Source organism: Lagenorhynchus albirostris, chromosome 4 (genome assembly GCF_949774975.1).
Source record: "Lagenorhynchus albirostris chromosome 4, mLagAlb1.1, whole genome shotgun sequence".
In the NCBI taxonomy this organism is placed as follows: Eukaryota; Metazoa; Chordata; class Mammalia; order Artiodactyla; family Delphinidae; genus Lagenorhynchus; species Lagenorhynchus albirostris.
This window is the reverse complement of record NC_083098.1, coordinates 25,524,995-25,542,442: the sequence shown is the minus strand read 5'-3', so window position 1 is coordinate 25,542,442 and position 17,448 is coordinate 25,524,995. Positions and strand designations below refer to the sequence as shown.

Genomic DNA, 17,448 nt, shown 5'->3' with positions numbered 1-17,448 from the left:
TGTTTGTTTGTTTCATTTTTCAGGGGAAGACAGGAAGACCCCCAGTGAATCAAACAGCCCCTCTTCATCCTCCCTCTCAGCTCTGAGTGATTCAGCCAACAGCAAAGACGATTCAGACAGCTCCCAGAAAAACAAGAGCGGAAACAACCTGCTGGTCATCTCTGTCGTGCCTGGGAGCCAGCCCTCACTGAATAGTGAGGAAAAGCCAGAGAAAGGTAAGGGAGGAGGTGGGCTGGTCTACTCAACCCTACCCACTCTGGGGGGGATGACCCAGTCTTGAGAATAAGCCCTTGACAGAAGTGATGTTGGAAAACAGATATTAGGCCTGGGAACAGTATAGTACGTAGCATCTAAAATTTACGTGTGCTTTTTGGCTTGCTTGGCATCTGTATATGGGGTGGAAAGATGGGGAGTGTGACATTGATTCTGAAGCTGTGTGTTTAACACCTTTTAGCCCGGAGATGCAGGGAACGGTGCCTGGAAGGGTACAGCTGGAGGGTGGGGGGGGGGTCTCTGTCCTACTCCTGCCCTCCTGTCCCTCTGCCCCATGCACCCGTACACCCAGCCTCGGTCCTTTCAGGGTTCGAATGCGTTTTTTGCAACTTTGTCTGCAAGACGAAGAACATGTTTGAGCGCCATCTGCAGATCCACCTCATCACCCGGATGTTTGAGTGTGACGTGTGCCACAAGTTCATGAAGACCCCCGAACAGCTGCTGGAGCATAAGAAATGCCACACTGTCCCCACCGGTGGGCTCAAGTAAGGAAAGCAAGTACAGAACCTTTTACTGTGTTGTTTATTAAACACCCTTTCCCCATCCCTACCCCATCCCCTCCCCTGAAGGTTTCGGGGTCATGCAGAAGGGGGGCTTGGCATGGGGGGTGGTTAGTCAGGCACCTCTGCTGCCTTTAGCTGGATAGGAATTAGATCTGCCCCCCAGGAGGTTGGCAGATATCAGCCGGAGAATCCATTTCACAAGACGACTTGCTGAAGCAGCTCGGCACAGGCACGCAAGGGTAGACCCATCCTACACGGCTTGAGTTTCACTCAGACTTGATTTTAAGGGACTTGGGGGTTCGTGTCCCCAGGTGTAAATCATGACACTGACACTGCACTTCATCCTCTGTTTTTTAGATGATTTGCCGCAAGTCTTTTAAATGAGCACTACAGCTACCCCATACACACACCCACCCCCAAATATCGGATCCTTGCCAGTGTGAACAGGCAAGAGGCACCGTTTTTCATGCAAAGATCATGTGCCTCGTGTCTTCCTGCACATATGCCTTACGCCTTCCCAGGAGCTGGCATTGGGATCTCCCTGGTGTAGCCTTCGTGAGATCTGACATTTCCGGTCACATGTTCTCCACAGATCCCCAAAGACCTAGACAATGAGCATCATCATTAACCAATATTTGCAACAAGCCCTCTGGTCTGAAGAGAGACCCATCCGTTATTATCAAATGCACTGTGTGTCTGGCTTGATAATAGGTGCTAAAGGGCAAACAAGGAATAAAACATAATTTCCACCCTCGGGAAATGTACGTCTGAGCACAACCAGAGTTTAATCTTCCCAGTGGTTCTGAAATCAGAGTCCCTGTTCAGGAGGCACTCATGGTCTAGTAAAGAGAAAAGCATCTGTCACTGGGCACAGAAAGACATACCACTTTCAAAGCCTAATTATTCATGTTTAGCTGAAATGATCCTGTTATTAAAAGAATGAAAAATGACATTGTACTTAATATAAGAACAAAAAACCTTTTGTTTTTAAACATTTTTATCTTTGAAACTCACAACTTGCCAGAGAAGTGGCATGACTGTCCTGAATGGGTGACGGGTGGAGAGACCCAGAAGGAGCCTGGGAGTCGAGTCGGGGGGGCTCCTTGCAGGGTGAACTCCCCGGGCTCCTGCCGGGTCAGGGGGACCCTCCTCAAGAACTTGCCCAGAGGAGCAGCACCTACTGTTGGATCCCATTTTGTTTCACCCTTGGGGATGATTAGGTGGGAGGGGGAGGGGTGGGTAAATGGGATGGGGGGAGGGGCGATTATCACTCCCGACCACCAGTAAATGGGAAATGCCTAGCACGAGCTTATTTGGGAATTTGATTTGGTTTATTCCCACTGTCCCTTTCTAAATATTTGTGTACTCATGTTTAAAAAAAAAAAAAAAGCCATGTATTTCCGTGGTTAGACTAACACTCATTGCCCTGCCCAGAAGCCCAGTCACACCCATTACCCGCGGCCCCTGCCAGTTGTGGCTTTGCCAGTTAGGCCCCCTTTCTTCGGGGACCTAAGGAGTCCCGAGCCTCCGACCCACTGGGGAGGATGCAGAGTGAACGCTGATGCTTTTGCGGGTATAGACCCTTCCCGTACAGTACTAATGGTCCCCTATGTAATAGTTTATGTTCTAGGATGACCAAGTAGAAGAATACTTGGAAAAACTTGCTAAAGCCTTCTGGCTGTACAGTGAGTCTTTGTTTTGTTTTGTTTTGTTTTCCCTTGGCCGTATCAGAGCTTTAATTTGCCTAAGAGAGTGTCTTTACCATAAGTAACGGGAGCACGGAAAACCCTTAGCACTCTGCCTGAGCAGCGAAGGAAAGACTGAGCCGTGGGTCACAGAAATGTCCTTAACGTGAAACAGACTGCCGATGTCTAAATTGCTTTTCTGTGATGGGACTGCTTGTACTCTATATCCTGTTCATAATGCAGATCAAATAAGATTATACTATTATTTTTCTTTTGCCGTAGCTCAGGACAGTGGTGAGTTTCAGACTCCTCTAGGTAAGGCCCAGCTTGGCGTAGGGGTTGTGTGTGCACCTGACCTGGGAATGGGCTTTATATTTCTCTCGTGTGCACTCTTCTGTGAGCTGAGGTTCCGAGGCTAACGGCGGGCTTGGTGCTGAGGCGCAGCGCACGGGCACTGGGTGTGTTGGGCTCTGCTGAAAACCTCTCCAAACCCTCCGAGGACAATTCACTCCCAGGCCCTGCCCTGCAGGTGCCAGGCCAGAGCCGAGGCAGCCACTTTTGCATTTGCATTCTTTTGGTAAAGAGAGCACACACAGGCTACAGCTAGCGTATCAGCCACCGACTCGAGCCCGGCAGCTTCTACAGAGCGAAACCTGCCCTCTCTGTTCTCCCCGCCCCTCCGGACAGCCGGGAGGCTCGCGGGTAGCGTAGCCTCACTGCCCAGGATGGAGAGACCCAGGCTTTGTCCCGGGGCACAGCCAGCCCGATAAGGTGGCAGAGCTGGGACTGAAACCGTCCCTTCTAGACAGACTCTGCCTAAGTGACTTGCAGAGACCAGTCCAGTAATGAATCAGCGCCCACCATGTGCTGAGTACTCTACCGAGCACTGCAGAGAATGCAGAAGAAAAGGGGGAGACGGTCCTGCCCGCTGAGAGTTCATGATCCCTTTGGATGATGATTATTTCCATGATGTAATAACATTAATCATTAATAATGCATTAATAATGTCTTCAAGCTCCAGATAGCAGTCGCCTCCCTCCCTCCATCCCCCATTCCTAACCGGGCTGGTGGGTGGGCTTCCTTCTGCCGAGCCCACCCCTGGTCCTCCTCTCCCTTCCCTGATGGAGACCCCAGGGCTGTAGGAGGCAGGTTTTAGGAGCACAGGTCTCTGCATCTACACACACACACTCCCACACACACACCCAGGCCTTCTCGTCCTAACCACCCTTTCATCAGCACGATTCTGACCCCTACGACTTTCTGTTTGCTGGAGGTAGCTCTCCCCCTATAAGCTGTTCTTCAAAACTCTTAGCCTTTCTGCGTGTGCTTGGTGTGGTGCATGAAAAGTCGATTCTCTGTGTTGCTCCCATCTCGAGGGGAGGTCGTGAGGGTTAGCCCTCGGCCGAGGCCACTGGGGGGGCCGGGGAGGGCTCCGAGGGGCCGGGCGGGGAGGACGGAGGGGAGAACAGCTTAGCCGGGCGCCCCCTCCCGCACTGGCTCTGCTCCCCTTCCTGGGGGCCGGCGTCCGCGGGCGCAGCCAGGAGACCCCGAGCAGGCCGAGGGACGGCTCCAGAAGAGGGTCCTCGTCGCCCCCGCAGGAGGCGGCAGGGCCGGGCTGGGCAGGGGGCAGGCCGGGCCTCGGAGCTGGGAGGGCGGCCGAGGGCAGGCTGGTGAGGCGGGGAGCAGCCGGGCGGCCGCCGAGCCCGCGTGGCTGACCCTCCCCTGTCCTTGCTTTCCCCCCCGCCTCCCGCCCACAGGTGCCCATTCTGCATTTATTCCACCAACCGCCCCGCCGCCATGGAGTGCCACCTCAAGACCCACTACAAGATGGAGTACAAGTGCCGGATCTGCCAGACGGTGAAGGCCAACCAGCTGGAGCTGGAGACGCACACCCGCGAGCATCGCCTCGGCAACCACTACAAGTGCGACCAGTGCGGCTACCTGTCCAAGACCGCCAACAAGCTCATCGAGCACGTGCGCGTGCACACCGGGGAGCGGCCCTTCCACTGTGACCAGTGCAGCTACAGCTGCAAACGCAAGGACAATCTCAACCTGCACAAGAAGCTGAAGCACGCCCCGCGCCAGACCTTCAGCTGCGAAGAGTGCCTGTTCAAGACCACCCACCCCTTCGTCTTCAGCCGCCACGTCAAGAAGCACCAGAGCGCGGACAGCCCCGAGGAGGACAAGAAGGGCCCGGCTCCGGCCCCCAAGGAAGCCGCCGGCCCCGGGGCCCCGCTCCTCGTGGTCGGGAGCGCCCGCCACCTCCTGTCTCCCCTGTCGGTCATGTCCGCCTCGCAGGCTCTGCAGACCGTCGCCCTGTCGGCCGCGCACGGCGGCGGCGGCGGCGGCGGCGGCGGTGGCGGCGGTTCCGGCGGTTCCGAGCCCAACCTGGCACTCAAGGCCTTGCCCTTGAATGGCTCCCCTTTGCGCTTTGACAAGTACCGGAACTCGGATTTCGCCCATCTCATTCCCTTGACGATGTTATACCCCAAGAACCAGTTGGATCTCACATTCCACCCTCCCCGACCTCAGACTGCGCCGCCCAGCATCCCGTCCCCCAAACACTCCTTCCTCGCCTATCTCGGACTGAGAGAGAGAGCGGAGACTGTCTGAGGGCAGCCGGGCTCTGTACCAAAAACCAAGAGACAGAGACAAAAACACAAAACTTAAACACAACCCCAGCAGGTGTACGTTGCTGCAAAACCTACAGACCCGCCCGGGTCTGACCACGTGTACTGTATATCTTTAGTGAGGAATAGAGAATTGGCTCTGTGTGTATACCTATTGCATTGACCTGAAAGCTGCTTTATCCAATCTTCAGAGAGGTGACCTACTGCATCCGTCTACCTTCAGAGGCATGCCTCCCCAGCCACACACTCCCACCCTCAGCCCTTCTCCGTACTTTGAAAGGAAACTCGTCTTGTTAAACCCTAAAGAGAGTGTCCTTAATAGCAATCAGCACTTGTAAGCTTCTGTACCGGTGCATTTTGTTTTCTGTTGGGTGAATGGGGCGTGTGGGCGTTTGTGGATTTGGAAAGAGACAGCCGTGTGTCGTGTGCCATAACGTTTGCACATCCTTCGTACTGGCTTCTTTCACGGGGATGAACGTTCTTGGCCCTCCTGGGTGGTTCATCCACTAGTCGCACCCCGAGCCCCTTCATTACCTTTCCCTCTCTGTCTTGTGGCTACAGAGTGGTAGGGCCTGGTGCTAAGGCGACGAAGGAATGGTAGACATCTCAGTGCTGCCTGAGATTTCCGACAGAGTCCTGGAGACCTTGTGCGCGCATCTCTGGTTAGGAAGATGCGAGCCGTTGAGAGCCCCATCTGGGAGAAATAGCTTGCAGCACTGCAGCCGACATCACAAAACTTAAGTGTGTTTTGTGTGTGTGTCCATACGTATGCAGTGTGTATGGTACACACACACAGTGCATCATTTTTCTAAGGGCAGATTATATATATATATATATGTATGTGATGTATTAAGTCAGTGGTTACCATTTGTTTGCAGGAAAAGAAAAACTGTATGAGTGAAAATGTTTATGGTTGATAAATCCAGCCAAGGAGATTAAAAGGGGTTTGGATAAATTCTGGGTATAAATGCTCAGACTAAAAAAGAAATGGCAGTTTTGCACAGTGCTTTTGGTCTTGCACTAGTTTTTGTTTCTCATCTGCAAAAAAGAAAAGTAAAATAAAAGGAAGAAAATGTACCTTTTTTATGGAAAGAGTAGACTGTATGTTTGAAACTTTTGTCATAACCTCTTTGACATATAACGACCCAACAAAAAGGTGCTGTTTTGTCCTACCGTTCAGTTTATGCCCCTGAGACGTTTCCATTGTGTTTGCAGATCGTCAGGCTATAGCGGTATTCTCCATGTTATTAATAATTCTGTATTCCATTTTGTTAACACCTGGTAGATATAACCTGCTAGGAAGCTAACTTTATACTTATTTAAAGCTCTTATTTTGTGGTCATTAAAATGGCAACTTATGTGCAGCACTTTATCGCGGCAAGAAGCAGATATGGATCGGTTGTACAGCCCTTTGCTATTCTTAAAAAGTAATGGGTGATTTAAAAAGAAGAAAAGGAAAAGAATCTTTGGCTAAACATGTTAATGGCTTGTATTTTTTAAGACAACAGAATTTCCAGTATGAAACAGGCTGAAGAGCAGGAAGAAATGTGCTTTGTATAATAATGAGAAGTTTGGAATATAAAAGTTTATATATTATTTATCTATTGAAGAACTGGTGTACAGGAGGAATGCTTTCTTACTGCGTTGCTGTTTTTCCATCATGTGTTATCCTAGGGTTGGGATTTTTTTTTTTTCATCTATTCCACCGGGGGAAAATAAAAGCATCCCTAATTTTCTTCCTCTAGTCAGTTTGCTTCACTGAAAGCTCCCCTTGAGATTGGTACCGTTCTACAGGAAGGAGTCCAGAAGTCTTCTGTCCACACCATGGTCCTCCCTTATACCCACCCTTCCTCTCCCAGACCTAGCAGGTGTGCTACACTTCCCTTGCCAGTCATCCAGCCCTGGCAACCTGTTTACACTAAGGAGATGTCTCCAGGGGCAGGGAGGCTGAGCCAGCTAGGGCAGGAAGCTCCCGCACCCTGGGTCATCTTCCAGCAGAGACATCTGTTCTTGGCCACGTTTGAAACGTCATTCAACGTCGCCATATCAATGTCTCAGTAAAAGACACTATAGACAGTTATGGACGATACACTCCAAGAATACTGGGCTTATGGGTGGATTGGTTTTTTTAAAGTCACGTCCTTTTCCCCATATGATGGAGAATGTGCCACCTGGCTAATCATGTGCTTTCACAATTACAAGTTCAGTGATGACAGGAAAGAGGGCCATGGTGATCCCACAGAGGCTGGCAGGAGGGCGAATCCCACGTGAGCACCAGCAGGTTAAAAACCTGAAGGGTGGCCCTGACAATTAAAACTGCGGATTTTACAGCATGCCACTTGTGCAATACGAGGTCCTAGGGTGAAACTTTCAAGATCAAGAAGGGTGTCGGAAGGAGACAATTGCCGCTCAGATGCTTGCCACTGAACTTGTATTTGAATGACTTAGTCATGCTTAATGTAATTGGGCAACTTTTTTAGCACTTTGGAAAGAGTCACCAATCTTTCTGGTAAATTATAAAAGTTTTCTGAGTGAGAAAAGGTGTGTTTGGAGTTTGTTTGACTTTTTATATTATTATTATTGTTATTAATAAAGAAAAATCTACAGCATTTTTCAGACTCCACCGAAGTAATATGTACCCCTGAATTTGGTTTGCAGTTTGATACTCAGGGAAGGATGTATTCCATAGATATCCTTTCCGTGTAGAACACTAATGTCTTTGAGATAGTCACCTGCCAACTAACTTCAATTCTGTTTTCACTATGCATTCTTCAATGAAAGCTAGCTTATTTTTCCATATAGTAATGCAGTTAGAGTTCTCAGCACTTTCTTCTCTCCTTTTTTTAACTCCTCATATTACGTTCAGATGATCATACTGTCAAGGTTTATGTACATTACTGAAAATTTGTATTGTATAAAGCTTTTTGCATTACAAGGCTGTACAGGGTCATTTTGACAGTAACTGGTATATTCCTTTGCATCTTATGTTGCATTGCCAATTTCTAGTGTATCCAGTTTGGAAGTATAATATACTCTAATTAAAAAAAAAAAAGGTTGGCTATACTCTTGTTTCTTTTTCTTTCTTGGGTGCCATCCTTGGCTACTTGTTAATCTCACGGTTTTGTCTGGCTTTGTTCTGAGTTTCACATTTCAGTGTATTTTAGATACGTTCAGGAAGTGTCCACTACTAGTTATAACTATTGCAAAATGCAAGTTTTGAACAACCATGGTTCTAACGCAAACTGGTATTATGTAAATCACTCATGGCCATTAGGATCGAGAGCATATCCATCAATCAGTACAGCTGCAGGCCGGCTCCTTCCTGAAAATACTTAGTGACATTTAAAAGTGTTCACCAGCCTTACCCTCTCCTGCTTAACAGCACTTTATTGACCCCATAGCCATAGCGGGGGGGAAACAGATGAGTAATTCCATTTGTCTTAATGAAGTCTGGCAACTGTGAGACTGTAATGAGGGGGAAAATGATATGCTTTGCAAGCTAAATAATAATCTGTCCAAATGCAAGTAAGAGTTCCCCATTCAAAGGAAGGTACCAGAGAAAGAAACTGAGCCCAAAAGAGAGAAAGAGAGAGAGAGAGTGAGAAAGCACACTGATACATTGAAACAACTTTTTTTTAAATCCATTTTAAAGTTCTGTCCGTTTAGAGAACTTCCCCATGAAACCTTGATGGCTGGTGAAACATACAAAGGAGCAAAAGAGAATACTTTGCCTGGTTCACAGTTTGCCTGCTTCTAAGTATAACGTCCTTGGCTTGTTGGAAGAAATTATGAACTGCTTCACTCTAACATTCACAAAGATCAAATTTGCTTTTTATAAAATGAGATAATGTAGGAGAACCCACTTTGAAAATGGCCAGTCACTTATCAGACACTATTCTCCCCTTCATTTGTTCATCCAGTAACTGTGTTTAAGTGATTGAATCAAGTTCTCTCACTTGATTCAAATACTCACTTTGTTTGGGGATGGCTGGTATTTATTGAAAATATTAAAGTGAGTCAGACTTCTTGGCTTTTTGCTAGCACTACAGCAGGCATGGCATCTCATCTTGTGTACATATTCTTTTCCCTTAGATTCCACACCTACCTCACATTTTCCCTTTGGGTGAAAAAAGCCAGAAGTAGAAAGAAAATAATCATCAGTTTGGCAATTGTTTCCCCTGTTAATGGGCTTCCAGTGGCATTGAGGAGTGGCTGGGATGGGAGCCATCCATGAGAAGACAGACCTCATCCACCTCCTTCACTTACCCAGAGAGCGCTGCATGTGGACTCCAAGGCAGTTATGCGGCCCCTGTTTGAATTTAATACCAGATCATATATACTTTTCCTACTGTCTTGTTAAATAAATAAGACTGTAAGCGAAGACTCAAGGCCATGTTTTCTATAACGTCTCTACAGCTGATTGGCCCCATTTGGTGGACACCAGAAACCATCCTTGACCGTTTCGTAGAGTCGCAGTGCTGGTCACAGGGGAACAAGGAGAAATGTCAAGGCTTAATGAGCACCAGTACATCCATACCCACAGTCAGGGCGTCACATTAGAACCCTCGCTTGCCAAAAGTCACGTGGGGCTCATGAAGGACTTGCAGGGGAAGGCATGTCTCCTTAGTGGCCAAAACACAGAATCAAGTCACCTCGGTGCTTTCAGTCCGTGGGGAGGAGCTCATACAAAAGGGGAGGGAGGGACGGAAAGGGACAGCAGCTGAGTGATTTCATCTGTTTGAAGTGGGCCATAAACGGTCAGGGGGCTCGTGCGAAATAAACAAGATCTCATCAGTTTTTCACTCAGAGAATGTAAAACTGGAATCTTTCCCAACGGTGACTTAGAACCTGTGAGCAAAGTCGCAGGACCAGAGAATACTCTTGGGATTCGGACTCCATTCCAAGGAGCCGTCAACCACAGATGTTCAAGAGACCCCAGCCAACACTCTTTGACTTACAGAACTCTCTCAAAACAAGAATCCCACTCAAAGTGAGGTTTATTTTGCAAGTAATTACAATTCACTAAGAAAGCAAATACCCATCACGCAGGCCCTGGAGTAAATAAAATGTGGCTCTGAGGACCTAGGGGCCCATTCTTCTCCCATCCAAGGTCTGAATGATATGAGGTTATCAATCAGAGCCGCTTCTTTATGAGGTAGGAGTTCTCCCCTTCATAATTCTTTCTTTTTTTTTTTTTTTTTTTTTGCGGTACACGGGCCTCTCACTGCTGTGGCCTCTCCTGGTGCGGAGCACAGGCTCCGGACGCGCAGGCTCAGCGGCCATGGCTCACGGACACAGCCGCTGCGCGGCATGTGGGATCCTCCCGGACCGGGGCACGAACCCGCGTCCCCTGCATCGGCAGGCGGACTCCCAACCACTGCGCCACCAGGGAAGCCCCATAATTCTTTCTTGATAGCTGGATCTGTAAAAGAGGAAAATGTAAATTCTGCTCATGTTCATAGGAGCTGCAAAGGAGAAAAGGAAAATCAATTGCTGTATCCCCTTAGGATTCCTTTTTTGATGGAGTTAAGGTAAGTATAGTTAATTCGTTGTCAGTTTTCAATAGAACTGTAGAACTAGAACACAGAATCTATCTCAGTTCATACTTCTAAAGTATTTTCCCCTACAGGTGGCTTTCTACCCTATTTAGTGAGAATATCTGGATTACAGATAATGTTATCCAACCACAAAAGACATTCCCGTGGAGTCTGATCACCTGAATTTGAAGTCTGACTCGAAAGCACCTTATAAAAAGAAAGATTGAACTAAATGGTCTCTAAGACCCCTTCCGCCCTAACAGATAACATCTAATATACGCAGATTCCACTACTCTTTCTAAACAAGCAAAAGTCAGTAGTCTTTGAAGCAAAAGTGGTCGCAAAGCAGAATCCTTGCAGGGCAGTTATAGCGAAAAATGGTACCTCAACATTTTCAAGCCACAACAGACTTAAGGGAGAAAACAATGACTAAAAATACTTTTTTGCCCACTTCAGAGTTTGGGAGGCCTAAAATGTGTCTCTTCTGATTAAACACCAAGTCATCATGCTTGGATTGCCTGCAGTCATCTCAAGGGTGGCTTAAACATATTTTACCAAACTATGGGTACTTAATCTGGTGAGATGAGTTGCGGGTAGCCAGGCGGGGAGGGAAAGGTCTTGCCCTGCCCATCTTCATCTCTCTAACTCTGCACCCTCCTTCTCCCACCACCTGCTTCCAACCTCCTCAAGTGCAGCTGTGCCTGCTAAGCTCCTGCCGACCATGTTTCAGATATTTTCTGGGGAAGAGCAAATGGTTTCTTTTAACAGGTAATGAAAGACATTTTAGTTTTAACATAATGAAAGAATATATTGATACTATTCTCATTTTGCCACTTTCTGAGACAGACTCTCAGCCCAAGAACTCTAAGCACATTATCAAAGCTTCCAGGTGCTTCCATTGGATAGAAAGGCTCCATGTGTCTTACAGAGACACAGGAAAATAACTGATCGGTCCCCGTCATTAGACAAGCAAAACTAAAAGAGTAAACACTGGGCTAGGACCTGAGAAATTTATCTAGGCATCCTCCAGCCTGAATTCTAGAATGACGTCTCTCTAGTCTCAAAGATTTCTAGATAAGAGAGGTCATCACTTGGCTTCAGTGTTCTCTTATATTTATTTAACTGCAATTCCTAATTAGTGGTCTACAGACTTCCCAGTGTGTATTACAAAGGGCCATCAGGGACTTCCCTGGCGGTGCAGTGGTTAAGTCTTAGCTTTCCAATGCAGGGGGTGCGGGTTCGATCCCTGGTCGAGGAGCTAAGATCTCACATGCCTTGTGGCCAAAAAACCAAAACATAAAACAGAAGCAATATTGTAGCAAGTTCAATAAAGACTTTAAAAATGGTCCACATCAAAAAAATCTTAAAAAAAAAAGAGACCATCAAGTCCCCTTTCCCCTTATGTCCCACTTCAAACAGAATGTCTATTAGAACATTCTCCATGCAATGGGTTTAATCAGCATTTGTAGCCTCTCTCTCTCTCTCTTTTCTGGGTTCCACTAAAAAGCTGAACCCTGACATTTATTTTGGAAAGAAATTCCAGAAATAAAGGTGGGAAACTAGATGAGTGAAGCAAGTAAGAGGGGAAAGCCAATCCCAGGGCACATCGGTGAGCTAGTCATTGTTGTGAACAACTGGGATGCAACCCGTCTGGAAAACCTCATGCGGAGCTGTGTAAATGTATTTCAGAATTGACAGCCCAAGGGAGAGAAGGGAGAAGCGGCCGGAGTAGCCACAGAGAGTGTTAACTCCCTTGCACTTCCAGCTTTGCCCATGATTTGCAGTGGCTGAGTCGGTCCCCACAGACAGCCACAGAGGTGTCCAAGAAGCCAGTGGTGCAGGAAGCAAGAGCTGCTTGGTGAAGCCGAGGGAAGGTGCTGTCAATCCCACCTGACCGTAGCTGGTGGCGACAGCAAAGGCTGGAGTCATAAGGTGAGTTTGTGAGACGCAGAACAATAGGTGTCTTATAAAATGGTCATATTTGGCTTAAAGGTTGGCGTCACTTTAGCCTCTAAACCAACGTTGGCTACACATCCAACCTATTAGGTTAGCTTGAAGCTCTTCTCCTTTCCTCCACTGGGAGCTGGGCAGAGGCAAGGCAGTGTTGGGTCCTGGCGCTACGGAAGGGAAGATGTGGCATATGAGAAGCAGATAAAGGCCCCCTCACCTGTATGGCGCAGTCTCTTTAGAATCCTCCCTCCTTTGGGGTTTGCTTTTTGATTTCTCTAACGAGATTGAGCCCTTCTAGGACTTGATTAAGGGGAAATCACTTGACAGGGACATGGGCTGTCTCCCACCTCAGAGAGCCTCGTTGACCTGGGAGAGTCCCGTGAGAGCCCAGAATGAAGCCAGCGGTGAGGGGCCATCCCCCAGACTTGGTGGCCACCTCAAGCCCAAGCAAAAGGCATCCTGGTGGCTCTCCTAGGTCCCAACTTCTCGTGAATGCAGGTCCAGCAAAGGGGTTGGTAGCCGGAACTCATTGAGGAATAAAAAAGTCACATTCGCCTGGCATTTTCTTTGTACTTGTATCTCCCAGGGGAACCTGGGGCTGAACAGCGAGGTATCTGTCCTCATGGAAAACAACTGACTGAAAATTGAAATGTTCAGATATTTCACCTGTTTCTTTCCATCTCTAACCCACAACTGGCAGTCCTTTCACCAATGGAAGATTGGGCTAAGCGTGGTTACATAGAACATAGAGAGACTGCATAGAGAACACACACAGTACAGATATAAACATTATAGATATGCATTTGTGTGAGAGCATCCAGAAGGAAGACCATGAATTTTCTTATTCTGGAATTCACAATATTAAAAGATAGTACTTTTCATTTTTCCTTTGTACTGCTGAAAATAAATGCAGGTTGATGAAAGAGTAACATATGAAAAGAATAATTAAGGGTCAAAGAAATCTCGTTAATCAGAATATGGCCTTGTCCATCTTTTCTACAATTAAATAAACGGGCATAGCCATGGGTCATCACCATACTATCGGTCAAGGTCCCGTCTCTTTATGGCATCAGACAATAGACATGGCAGCAATCACTGAATATGCAGGAATCTTGGTTATGCAAAGAGGCCAATGTGTCTTTTTAAATGGGCAGAATAATAATTTCCCGTTGACGAAGGACTTTACAATTTGGCGTGTCTGCCTGTGAGGAAGGCTAAATTGTGTTTACGTGTGATCTTGTGTCACGGGATCCTGCCTTTAAATATGAGCTCCTCACATTACCCATAATCCACCGCCTCCCTCATTATTATTCTCTGCACCTGTTCTCCACAACCCAGAGTTTCCACCCCAGTTGCCATGTTCTAAAGCAAGCCCAAGCCCATCCGACCGATCACTTCTCCCCGCAAACCCCAGACTCCGCTTCCACTCTAACCTTGACCAATTTCTCTCCTTTTCATTCATTATTAAGTGAGCAACCAATATGCGGAAAGTCATGTGCTGGCAGCTGGTAAGAAACAGAGATAAAGTAAGATACATTCCCTAGCTTTAAGACATCTACCAACCCATAGAAGAAATGCACGTTTGAGCAAATGCATTATAATACCAGGAAAAAGTACTCATAAATTGCTATAGAAATATTGAATAAAGAGTGACTACTTCCAACCAGGGTGACAGGAGGCTTTGTGGGGGACGGAGCATGCCAACTGCAATCTGAAGGCTGAGTAGGATTCTCAGAGGCGGGAAAAGTGGGGAAGGCATTCCAGATTGAGAGAACAGCTTGAGGAAAAGCAAGAAGGTGAGAAACTGCATGGTGGGTTCTGTTGTGCTAGAAGATTATAATGAAACCAAACAAAGCCAGCTTGTGCAGGGCTTCGAATCCCTTGTTAAGGAGCCTGAACATCTAAACGACTCTCTAGTTAATAAGAGCTAAGAAAACATTTTGAGGAGGAGAATGGCAGGATCTGACCTGTGTTTTAGGAAGATAATTCTAGCAGCGCTGCAAAAGGAGGACTCGAGAGACAAAAATGAACCAGAGAGATGTGGTAGGTTCAAATATCCTGAACTGAAGCCACCATGTTCTCCCTTAAATCTGCCCCTTAACCATGTGTTCTTTAGACCAATAAAGGCACACCCACCCTCCAAGTTACTCGAGCTCCAAAACTTGGGGTCAGCTTTGCCTCCTTCTGTCTCTCCTCTTCCTTTCTCTTCCTCCCTTGCTTTGGACCGCGAAACCATCAAATTCCTGTTCATTTTATCTGCCAAGACTTGTATGAATCTCTCCTGTATTTCCCCTCTTCACATCCTGGCGCAGGTCCTCGGCATCCTTGCCAGGTGTCTCACAATAATCTCCTCTCTGAACAGGACATTTTCAGGTAGAAAAGCCTGTGAAGAAGGTATTCTAGAGATCGGAAGAAGGCTCATGATCAGACTTGTAGACACAATGGTGGTATCTGGAGCCAGCGGCGAGGGTGACTACAGCAAGAGCAACAACAACAAAGGCACCAAAGACAGAACCCTGGGAGACGCCAACTTTACAGGGGGAGGAGGCCACACAGGAGACCGAGGAACAACGATCAGAGAAGTCACGGCCAAGCATAGCACTTAGAAGGAGCCGCGGGAAGAGGGCCACATATGCAATTCCACAGAAGGTTGAGGAGGCCGAGGTTGAATTGCACAGCCTTTACCAATGTGCTGGTCCTTGGTGATATTTCAGGATGCAGTGTCAGTGACAGGTTGGGGATGGAAACCAAATTCCAACAGGTTAAAGAATGAATTGATGGTGAGCAGCTGGTGACAAGGAGAAAAGTCTACTCTTGTATGAAGTTTGGAAGTGAAAGAAAAAAAAAAAAATAATGCATGCCTCGTACTTGCCCAAAGATGTCAAACCATCCCTTCCCTCTCAGGGAGATCTAACCTGTCCCCATCCCTACTTCGCAGTCCTTCGAAGAGAAGAGAAAGCTGCTGACCTTACAATCCCAGCCGTGCTTCAAACGAATTTTCCTCATCATTTCTGGTATAATTCATCCTGTGAAGTGCATGTGGTCTGTCTTCACACCATCCCTGCTCTTGCTATCTGCCTGGACCAGTTTCTGTCAGTCAAAGACATCTGCAGGAAAAGGGCTGCATGGGTAAAAATTAGTGGTACTTCTCCTAAATACAAGAGTCTGGAGAATTGCAAAAAAAGAAAAATGGTCAAGGGATGGAAAGCCACCCCCCACTACTGTGGCCAGAATGATCAAATAATAAGGATTCCAGTGTGAAAAGATGAAGGCTTAGAAAGGAATATGATAGGTCTCTTAAGCGACACGATGGGGGGACTTCCCTGATGGTCCAGTGGTTAAGACTCCGCGCTTCCACTGCAGGGGGCACAGGTTTGATCCTGGTCGGGGAACTGAGATTCCCACGTGCAGTGCAGCCCAAGTAAAAAAAAAAAAAAAAAAACCACGTGATGGATATGGCCAGAGAGGACAGACTCAGTCACCAGATTCCAGAAGATTAGACCTCAGGGGTAAATCCTGAAGCTTAAACGTGATGTTTATGTTGGAGCCCTGGTCTCATGCTACCCTGACTGTCATTTTCTGATGCGTTGCAAACCCCACCTTTGTGGAGAGCAGTGGGTCTCCAACCCTTCTGGGATGCACACCACTCAGCTGGGCTAAAAGAGCTACAACTCAGTGATTCCCCCCCATGCCTGCTGCCAACTCACCAACAGGAAAAAAATAACCCTCGTCAGACATAATGGAAAGAAAGGTACGGGGTTTTATGAGCTGGAAGTGAAATAATCTGTTTCTTATTACATATCATGAGAAAATTATTAATTCATGCCAGAAACACAAATATAAATATTATCATATTGAAAGCGTTTATTCTGAAGGAGACCATCTGGCAGGGCCTCACAGACCACACTTTGACAAGCAAAGTGTATGTGTCACCCTGACGGGCTCTTCCATTAAAGCAGTGAATCCAGAGGAAGTGAAAATGGAAGGGTTTTTAAGGGGAGTACTTTGCAGTAATGACATCATGACATCTGCTAGATACTTATCACGTGTTTCTCTAGAGGTGGGCCAGCTTGTACAAATGCTATTATATGAAAACTTAAATTTTCAAAACAAGGGGTAGTGATTATTTCAGAACCTCTCCCCTTAAAATTGGATTCTCTTCTTGGGTACCAAATTCCAGAAGAGTATATACCTGCAAATGTATAGAGCATTCATTGTTTAACATAAATGTAGGAGGGAAGATGAAGGAAAATGTAGGAAAGAGAAGACACAATTATAGATGAACCAAAAATTGAAAATACAGAATCCTGAAAATATAAAGTAAATGCATGGTTCTTAATGCAGTTTTAAAAACCTCACACTGTCACTTTTTTGCAGGAAGGCAGGGGGATATCTATAATTTGGAAAACATCCCCGTCTCTGGAGACAGATGGAACACTGGTTGCACACAAAGTGAAGGAAACCCTGCACTCCAGAAAAGAAGAAACGCTGATGGCAGCTTGAAGAAATGCCTGATTCCCTTGAGGATCCATGCGGACCGTGTTCATCTGCCTGCCCTATATTCTCAGAAGACTCTGAGCTTAATTTTGTTCACATCTTCTGCCTTCACTTGCTCCAAGGTGCTACTGTTGGTTGAATATCAGTGCTGTGTTGGAACCTTTCCCAAATCTCTCTCCTCTATGTCACAAATCAAGTCCAGTGGGGAGTCCTAGAGAATCTCTGAAGAACAGTTCCTCAGTCTAGAATAACGGAGGTCAGCAGAGCCAACCCTGATGGGCTTCCAGTACTTGAGAGTTTATTCCCATCTTGGCCCTAACTCAAGACCACCAGCCATCCACCTACCAAAGTTCAATCGCTACGTATGGAGTCA

General features: G+C 47.0%; 1 protein-coding gene across 1 annotated transcript in view; it reads left to right on the top strand.

Annotated features, from left to right (window-relative positions):
- The window catches only part of ZNF827 (zinc finger protein 827), a 180,886-nt gene extending 172,778 nt beyond the window's left edge, over nt 1-8,108 (top strand). Inside the window, exons 12-14 of the mRNA XM_060147712.1 lie at nt 24-215; nt 581-758; nt 4,219-8,108. Of these exons, the coding sequence (XP_060003695.1) occupies nt 24-215; nt 581-758; nt 4,219-5,074 (1,226 nt within the window). The 3' untranslated portion in view covers nt 5,075-8,108. The remainder of the gene's footprint in view (nt 1-23; nt 216-580; nt 759-4,218) is intronic.
- Nucleotides 8,109-17,448: the final 9,340 nt, after the last annotated feature.